Source organism: Cyrtonyx montezumae, unplaced genomic scaffold (genome assembly GCF_038088225.1).
Source record: "Cyrtonyx montezumae isolate F1298 unplaced genomic scaffold, pur_monq_1.0 scaffold_26, whole genome shotgun sequence".
Taxonomy (NCBI): Eukaryota; Metazoa; Chordata; class Aves; order Galliformes; family Odontophoridae; genus Cyrtonyx; species Cyrtonyx montezumae.
Genome location: NW_027072003.1, coordinates 2,628,737 through 2,637,474, shown reverse-complemented (window position 1 = coordinate 2,637,474; position 8,738 = coordinate 2,628,737). Strand labels below are relative to the sequence as shown.

Below are 8,738 nucleotides of genomic sequence, written 5' to 3'. Positions count from 1 at the left end.
TGTGGTCCTATGCCAAGTAGATGGTTTCTAAACCAGTGCAGCATATTCCTAGGGCTTTCAGAGTTGACAGGTTTTCTAGCCTCAGAGAGAACTGTGGAACAAATAGCATTGTCTTTGTGTTTTGTGTGTCCTGCCACGTAAGCTTCCTCTTGTGATTGCATATACTGATAGGTCATTTTAATTAAACCACGTTCATGGTTCAGAAGTATAGCTGTTTTCAATCACTAATTGTACTGGTTGGAAAACTGGCTAGCTGGAAAAGCCCTACTGTAAATACATCTGAGGGTGCAGAGCATTTCCTTCACCTGTTCACAGCACTCCAGGTTCTGCAGTAAGTCCATCAAACCTGCCAGCAGCTCAAGGCACTGTGCTGCAAGTTGTAATAAATGCAAGATACAGTGAATGCTCCCAAGCATCCTTACTGCTGACCTCCACAAAGCAGAAGCTGAGATTTTACCACACACAATGAGTTTACAGTACCCCTTACAGAAAGCCCGGCACAGCTCTCTCTTCCAGGGCCTTACCCCCCACCCAATCTGCAGATTTGAGCCTTGCTCCCTTAGAAGTGAACGTTTTTGCTCTCCCTGGTGGATGTACACTTATGAGACATCTGCATTCTTACAGAACTCAGTGTCTGAGTCAGATCAGCACCGATCTGTGGAGTCCAGATCAGATTTAAAACACAGATGTCTGCAGAATAGGTACGTTGTGCTTCAATGCTTTGTGGCAGGTCTGTAGAAGTCTGTGTCACAGGTGGATGGATGGACAGCATACAAAATAAACTTGAACCAAAGTGGGAGGAATAGCTTTTCCATTTTGTCTCGGTGGTGGCCAGTTTCTTGTCATACCAAATGGGAACTCTGGAATTAATCTCTGTTGCTCTGTGTGTTACTTTGTTTTCCTGTAGATCAGGAACAGCAGTCCTATCAGTTTCTCTGCCAGGGACAACGTGGAGATGTGTGTGCTTTCTCCTCAAAGCTTCGAAACCTGATTATTGCAAAACAAAACCCTTTGGTTCACTCACCCTGCCTTGTTTACACCTGGTTAGCACGGGGCCTTCTTGCAGGTTCTGTTTTTTAAACTGGCTAATGTCTTCCTGTTTTCTAAAGGCACAAAGAGCTCGAGAAGATAGGGCTAGGACTGAGCTGCTGTGCATTACGCCTCAGGCTTCGCACAGCAATACTGCAAAGCAAGTGTGTACCCATCGTGAGAAACTGTCTTAATAAAATCTGTTTGTATTTGCTGTTGGGACTGACCATTCATCGTGCAGACACGCTGTGTAGCCTAGCAGAAATACACCGGGCTTTGTTGTAAAGCCACTTGTGTCTGTGCTTTCCTGATGACTGAAGGCAGAACCGTGGGTGGCTCTGCTTGCAGAGCTTCAGCCCATCCTCCCACCCTGACATGCAGACCGACTGGAACTGAAACCCTTCAGGTTGAAGGAGGAAAAAAAGCAGTCACACCTCTTTAACAAAGCACTTGACCCTGCTAAAATAACAAAAACAGCTGCGGGGTTTTCCTGGCTAAGCGTGTGAGTTGCAACATCCCCTCACCTCATGCACCCAACTGAGGAAGCAGCACGGGATGCACTTCAAACCAACGTGCACCCTGGCTCAGCCACGTTAGACAAAGCAAGGCTGCCCTGGTGCTGGGAGTGTTTGCACAAAGCTGTGCTGAGCACTGAAGGACAAACCGTGCTTCTGCCACCAGTGTTTGCAGAAAGGTTTCCTCCCTGTGCTGCTGGAGGAGGTGAAGCACTGTGGAGATGCTGTGGGCCTCTCCAGACAAGCACTACAGCAATGCCAAGAATGCAAAGCTGAAACAGAGGCCAGAGATAACACTGCATACAACAGAGCTCTTATCTACCAGCAGTCTCAGCCTCAAGGCTGGTCTCTTCCTGCTCTGGGTTACTTTGCAAGTAGTTCACTGCCTGTCCTAGCTTTGAGGGGACAGAGTTTCTATGTTCAGAGAGCCTTCTTTTAGGGCCAGCTCACCTTCCTGCCCCACATCTCCTCCACAGCACTCCCCTATCTTTATCCTTTGCCCAGCTCCCAAGAAAAGGACAGGATTCAGCGTAACACTGCAGCTGAGGCTCTGAAGCAGTGACACACTCTGGAAGGTGCTCCCATCCGTAAAGATCTCAGCTGATCTCTACTCAACCAGAGGTTTGAGTAACCAAGAGCAGCTTGAAAGCAGTGCACTGGTACAGCATGCAGCCTCACAGCAAGCAGGTACCGCTCGCTCAGAGAGTTTTCCTACCTACTCACAGTATCAAAGCTTAAATTCCCAACATCCTATCTGTAGGACATGTCAAAAAGACTCAGAAGTGACTTTTTCCAAGAGCAACAGCCACGTTTTCCACACCTCAGAGCCCTCCCACAGCCCACTCAGGACCCCACAGCACAGTCCATCGGCAGAGCCAGGAGTCAGTCGGGATGACAGCAGCAGCCTTACCCCAGCTCCTCATGCTGCGAGCAATCCCAGAGCGTCAAAGCGCTTTAGAGGAACAAGCCGAGAATCCCCATCCCTCGTGGACAGGCTGTAGAGTTTAAGCGTAGAAACAGGAGGCAGAAACGAACAAGCAGCGCTGCTGCCGCCCTATTTATGGAGCAGCAGTGTGAGCTGCGAGCCCACACCCCTCATCGTTACTTACAGCGCACCTGGGTGCTCCTCCCGACCCACGCAGCCCTGACAGCAGCGCAGCACCGGCCCTGACCCCCACGCCGCGCTGCCGGGGCTCGGTGCCAGGCGGGGCTCGGGGGAGGGGGGGCAGCCCCGGGTCCGGCCCCGGGCGGGCGTTTCCATCGGGCGCTCGTCTCCTTTCGCTTTCGTTTCTCTCTCGGAGCCAGTCCGGCTCGGCTCGGCTCGGCTCGGCTCGGCTCGGCTCGGCTCGGCACGGCCATGCCGCGGTTCAGCGTGGCGGAGGCGAGGCGGTGCGGGGATCAGTTCGTGCAGTTCCTGCGGGACACGGGCCGGGAGCAGGAGAGCCGGCGGGACGCGCTGCGGGACATCTACAGCCAGGAGTTCCGGGCCAGGTGAGAGCGGCATTGCTGCGGAGCCGGGTGCCGCTGGGGTGGGATGAGGACTGAGTGCTTCCGAGCAGCGAGGAGACGCCTGGACCCGTGGATATCCAAGCACGCGGCCCTGCTCCAAGAGCGGTGCTGCTGGGCAGCTCCTGCAGGATGGAGGGCACAGAGAACGACTTCTTCGGACGTTGCCCCGTGATCCCCGTGCCACGCACACCTCGCTGGGCCGTCCCACGCTGCGTGGACCCCCAGCAGCTGCCTGGGTGCAGCCTTGGGCATCGCTGCCCACCCCCTCCCCACCTCACCCTGCTGACTGGTCGTGCTGGCCCCTGTGCGGTGTCACCGCTGTTAATCATTGGCAAAGGCAGAGTTCATCCGCCGCGGGATGTGCCCCAGAACAGAAGGAGGTGGGCCCCGTCTGCTCAGGGTCAGTCCCTGGGTGCAGGGCACCGAGCCCCTGCGTGCAGCCTCAGCCGTACCACCCAGGCACTGGCAGGGGCAGGACTGCAGGGCTGGCAGGGTACAGCACGGCGCTGCTGGAGCAGCCTGCAGGGCTGCAAAGTCTGAGTGGAGCTAGTGAGAAAGCCACGGCCCTTGAGCAGAGGGAATGGCTGGTGTGAGGGGCCCTGCTTCCTCACCCGGAAGATCTTTCTTTTTTTACATAGGACTGACACAAGAATGCCCAGTTTCTCCTCCATCCTGTATGCCCTGAGGCTGACCCACCGGGCTCAGGTGTATGGGCAGACCGTGCACTTCAAGAAGGTAATGGAGACCCTGAGCTGGGACTGCACAGCAGCTCCTTTACCCCCAGGGATGGGCTCCGGGGGGGTCCTAGTTTCCAACAAGGCCCAGACACGCACTGAGAGGCTGTGCCTGCACTAATGCTGGCTGCTCCCGACAGGAGAGGAGGAGGGTGGTGGTGGCTGATCAGTACCGCAGGCCCAGGACCGACACTGAGGTATCAGCACCCGCTCCGGGCCAGCAGCCCAGCTCCAGACCACAAGCTCAGCAGAGCCGTGCCAAGAAGTGGTAAGATTCCCAGACCCTGAGCAGAGGGTCCGGGTTTCCCTGCCACAGCTAGAGACACCTCAGTGCCCCCTTCCCGCAGGGCCGAGTTCATCCGTGGGAAGCACGGAGTGGAGATCACCTCGGAGCACGACCAGGCAAACGGGCAGATCCGCTTCCCCGTGGAGCTCGGAGAGACGCACACATTCACTGTGCAGGTGCAGAACCACGGCACTGAAGCTGTGACGCTGCACCACTGTCGGCCCCTCCACCGCCTGCGGGAGCTCTCCTTCGAGGACGAGCAAGGGGTGACGCAGGGCCGGGCGCTGCTGCTGCTGCACCCAGGTACTGCCTGGCCCTGCTCCCCACTGCCCCAGGGACGCAGGACACAGCCCCAGCTCTCCCTCCCCTTGCAGGTGGGGTGTACCCCATCCAGGTGCGCTGTCTGACCATGCACAATGGGTTCTTCCGTGCCGTGGTGATGTTTGAGTTCAGCAAGGAGCCGGATGGGCCCTTCAGCATCAGGCGCTCCATCGCTGCCGTCGCTCAGAGCCAGCTGGCCAAGGAGCTGGGCCCCTCGGCGCCCTACAGGCCCTACCAGGCCAATCTACAGCGCCCCATCACTGTTGTCACTGAGGATGGAATGCCCCCCATCAGGTACAGAGCCATCACCCACTGCTGTCCCATGTGGAGAGCCCCAGGCATGGCTCTGCTTGCAGGGATGCGGCTCTCTGCTCTTGTGCTGTCTGTATGGCTGCTTCATCCTTGGGGTCAGTGGCAGTGGGCTTTGGGATGCAGCCCCATGAGTGCAGCCCTGCAGCATCACTGTTCCCCCACCCAGCTCCCTGAAGAGTGAGCTGGAGAAGGAGATCCCTCTGAGCACCTACCCATACCCCAAGAGACTCAAGGAGACCATCATGCTCGGACCCAAGACCAGCCCTGACTCCAGCTGGATGGAGATGCAGTGAGTGCCTATGGGCAGGGGAATGCCTCCTCGCACCACGCACATCCCATTGCTGCCCCACATCCCAGGGGCCACGCTGGGCACAGTGACATCCCATCTCCCACCACCAGATCGCTGCTGGAGGCCCCACTGCAGCCCGAGAACTACAAGCAGAAGTTCGATCTGCTGCTGCACCTGGAGGAGATCCAGCTGGAGGTGGACATCCGCCGCTACGACCTGCAGGAGGTGCCCATGGTGCAGGACGGGGCTCTGCTGCTCCTCAACGTGAGTGGGGACTGCCGTGGGGCACAAAGGGAGGGGCAGCCCCTCGGACCCGGTGTGACGGCTCACTGCAGGTGCCTGGCGTGGCCGAGAACCGTCCGTCGGTGCTGCGGGGTGACCACCTCTTCGCCAGCCTGAGCAGCGAGCGGGACAGCTCCCCACGTGTCCTGTACAAGGGCTACGTGCACAGCGTGGAGCTGGAGCAGGTCCAGCTCGGCTTCTCCCCCAAGTGAGTGGGCCCTTAGGTGGGGAGAGGGAGGGGAGAAGGGGGGGGGGGGGAGGACACCGTGGGGCAGCATCCCCGCTCACCCTGCTCCTTGCAGGCTCATGAAGAAGTTTGTGAACAATCTGAAGTTCGACGTCACCTTCACCTTCAGCCGCCTGCCGCTGCAGGTGCAGCACCGCGCTGCCGCCATGGCCATGCAGCGGGGCCTGGCCAGCGTGCTCTTCCCCTCCGCCTCCTGCCAGCACTCGCTCTTCACGGGCACCTTCCAGCCCCAGTGAGTCGCGGTGTGGAGTGGCTCTGCACATCGGGTGGGACCGAGGGAGGTTGGGCTCAGCTCAGGCTTCGTGTCCGCAGGTGGTTCGACCGCAGACTGGAGGCGAACGAGGAGCAGTGCCAGGCTGTGAAGCACATCGTCACTGGGATGTCCCGACCTGCGCCGTACATCATCTTTGGGCCTCCTGGGACGGGCAAAACAGTCACCTTGGTGGAGGCCATCAAGCAGGTGGGTGTGGGACGCGGGGTCAGCACAGAGTGTCGCTGCTCGTCCCGTGGGGCTCAGCCCTTCCCCCCCCTCCAGGTGTGGTCATGCATCAAGGATGCCCGGATCCTGGCCTGTGCCCCATCCAACAGTGCTGCTGACCTGCTGTGCCAGCGCCTCCTCACCGACATCGCGTCCCGTTACATCTGCAGGATCATGGCCAGCTCTGTGAACTACAAGGATGTGCCTCAAGAAGTCAAGGTAGGTCTGTGCCCCCCTCCCCACCCCCGGCAGCACAACCGTGAGGAGAAGGGCCCCCACCTGATGTTCTGCTCCAGCACTGCTGCAAATGGGATGAAAGTGAGAAGTGCTACGTGTATCCCAGCAAGGAGATTCTGCAGCCCTACAGGATCCTCATCACCACACTGGTGACAGCGGGAAGGTCAGGGCATCCCCACAGCCCCTGGGGCTGCCCCGTGCTTGGCTGCAGGGACAGCCTCGATGGGGTGCAGTAGGAGGGGATGTGGGGGGCTCGTGTGGAGGGTGATGGCAATGGGAGGAAGGCTAGGCAGGCAGAGCTGCTGATGCTGCCTCACTCTGCCTCTGCCTAGGTTGGTGTCGGCCAACTTTCCCCCGGGATATTTCTCCCACGTCTTCATCGATGAGTGCGGCCACGCGGTAGAGCCAGAGAGTGTTGTTGCAATCGCTGGTGAGTGGCCCATGGGTGCCTCCCTGGGTTGGCGTTGCTGCCCAGGGCTCCCTGCTCCCCACTGAGCTCCCTCTGCCCAGGGCTGCTGACCGCCATGGACCCGGACACCAACCCCAAGGGGGGGCAGCTGGTGCTGGCAGGGGATCCCCAGCAGCTGGGCCCCGTTCTGAGGTCACCACTGGCTGTGCAGCACGGCTTGGGTGAGTGAGAGCAGGGCTGGGGGTGGCACGGTGCCCGTGCAGCATTGCGGGAGCCATGGGCCTGACTGCACCCAGGTACCTCGCTGCTGGAGCGCCTGATGCTGCACAATTCACTGTACGCCAAGTCAGACAAAGGCTACAACCCTCAGTTTGTCACCAAGCTGCTCTGGAACTACAGGTGGGGATGGGGCTGTGCAGCTCTGTGCAGGGCACGTGGTGCCACCCCACTCCTGATGGATGCCATGGCCCTGGGGATGGGGCACAGCCCTGGGTGCCCGGTGCCTGAGGAGAGCATCAGCCCCACCCCGCACACTGTCCTGCCTCCTCCAGGTCCCACGAGGCCATCCTCAGGGTCCCCAATGAGCTCTTCTATGACAATGAGCTGAAAGTGTACGAGGGCAGCAATCTTGACGTGCGCAACTTCTACTGCACCTGGAAAGAGCTCCCCACAAGAGTAAGGGGGCACCAGGGCGAGGGGCGGGAGGAGCCCCCATGCTGCAGCTGAGCCAAACCCAACTTTTCACCCCAGGACTTCCCCATCATCTTCCACGGGGTGTGCGGGGAGGACGAGCGGGAGGCCAAGAGCCCCTCCTTCTTCAACACGGCCGAGATTGAGGTGGTGGCCCTGTACCTGAAGAAGCTGCTGCAGAGCCAGGGCCAGCGTGGCTGCCCCACCATCTCACCCAAGGAGATCGGCATCATCTCTCCCTACAGGAAGCAGGTGCGGGCTGAGGGAAGTGGGATGGGGGAACTGGGGCGGCTCAGCCTCCCCAGCAGCTCCACTGCAGCACATCCCCTGTCCTCCCCAGGTGGAGAAGATCCGCCTGGCCATCACCTGCAGAGACCCCGTGCTGAAGGCGCTGCCATACATTGAGCAGCTGAAGGTACCCAGGGCCCCACATAACACTGGGGGAGGTGATGGAGCCCCAGCCCCGCTCACCATGCACCCCTCACACAGGTGGGCTCCGTGGAGGAGTTCCAGGGTCAGGAGCGCCGCGTCATCCTCATCTCCACCGTGCGCAGCTGCAGTGAGTACCTGCAGCTGGACCAGACCTTCCGCTTGGGCTTCCTCAAGAGCCACAAGGTGTGGCTCCCAGCTCCCCGGCAGAGCTGCTATGGGTGCAGGTTCCCTGCAAGGGAAAGCAAGGGAAACCCCAACTCTGCTCCCTTGCTCAGAGGCTCAACGTGGCGCTCACGCGGGCCAAGGCACTGCTGATCGTGGTGGGTAACCCGGCCGTGCTCAGCAAGGACGAATACTGGCACAGGTGAGCCCTGCAGCGACCCCCCATCCCTCCCCCAGTGCCCCACACCTGCTGCCCACACCCTGCTTCGTCCCCAGGTTCCTCAGATACTGCCAGGAGAATGGTGCCTACACGGGGTACCCCTACGAGGAGGACAGCCTTGCCACCCAGCTCGACTCCCTGCACCTCTGCAATTAGCAGCCAGGTAACACACAGCTCAGCACCGGCAGGAGCTGCCTTCCCTGTGCTGCTCCCGAGCCCCGTGCTGTCCCCGCAGGAGCCCGGCACAGCCCCACAGAGCTGCAGCATCCCCGGCCCCATCCCGCAGCCGCCTCCTGCTCTGTCCCCCAAGAGCTGGGCTGTGTGCTGGGACAGGTCCCACTGGCTGTCCTACAGAGGGCTGCAGCTGCAGCTGAGAGCCCAACCCAGGCCGTGGGACTGAGCCCCGGGACCACCAACCTCTTTTATTTTTTAATCTCAATCAGTTTTTGATACAGCTGTAGAAATCCCAATTGTCCTGTGACTGCTGGCCCCAGCCTGCATGCTGAGCTGTGCGCAGCACACCTACCTTCACATCCTTGGAATAAATGTTTAGAGAAAAATGAGCTGTGTTGTCATGGGCACAGCA

At 59.6% G+C, this 8,738-nt stretch overlaps 1 protein-coding gene across 2 annotated transcripts; it reads left to right on the top strand.

Annotated features, from left to right (window-relative positions):
* The first annotated feature begins 2,877 nt into the window (after positions 1–2,877).
* MOV10 (Mov10 RNA helicase) lies at positions 2,878–8,735 on the top strand. Of its 2 annotated transcripts, XM_065740357.1 has the most exons (22): positions 2,878–3,035; positions 3,692–3,788; positions 3,928–4,055; positions 4,135–4,376; positions 4,448–4,688; positions 4,873–4,995; positions 5,106–5,259; positions 5,331–5,485; positions 5,580–5,756; positions 5,837–5,984; positions 6,060–6,221; positions 6,299–6,402; positions 6,572–6,669; positions 6,750–6,869; positions 6,945–7,047; positions 7,200–7,323; positions 7,399–7,590; positions 7,679–7,753; positions 7,828–7,953; positions 8,046–8,134; positions 8,209–8,315; positions 8,388–8,735. In XM_065740357.1, exons 1-21 carry the CDS (start codon positions 2,902–2,904, stop codon positions 8,306–8,308), a joined length of 2,892 nt encoding a protein of 963 aa, XP_065596429.1. In that variant the 5' UTR covers positions 2,878–2,901; the 3' UTR covers positions 8,309–8,315; positions 8,388–8,735. The 2 variants fall into 2 exon arrangements, with proteins under 2 accessions (XP_065596429.1, XP_065596428.1); XM_065740356.1 differs by having other exon boundaries at positions 8,209–8,735.
* The last annotated feature ends 3 nt before the right edge of the window (positions 8,736–8,738 follow it).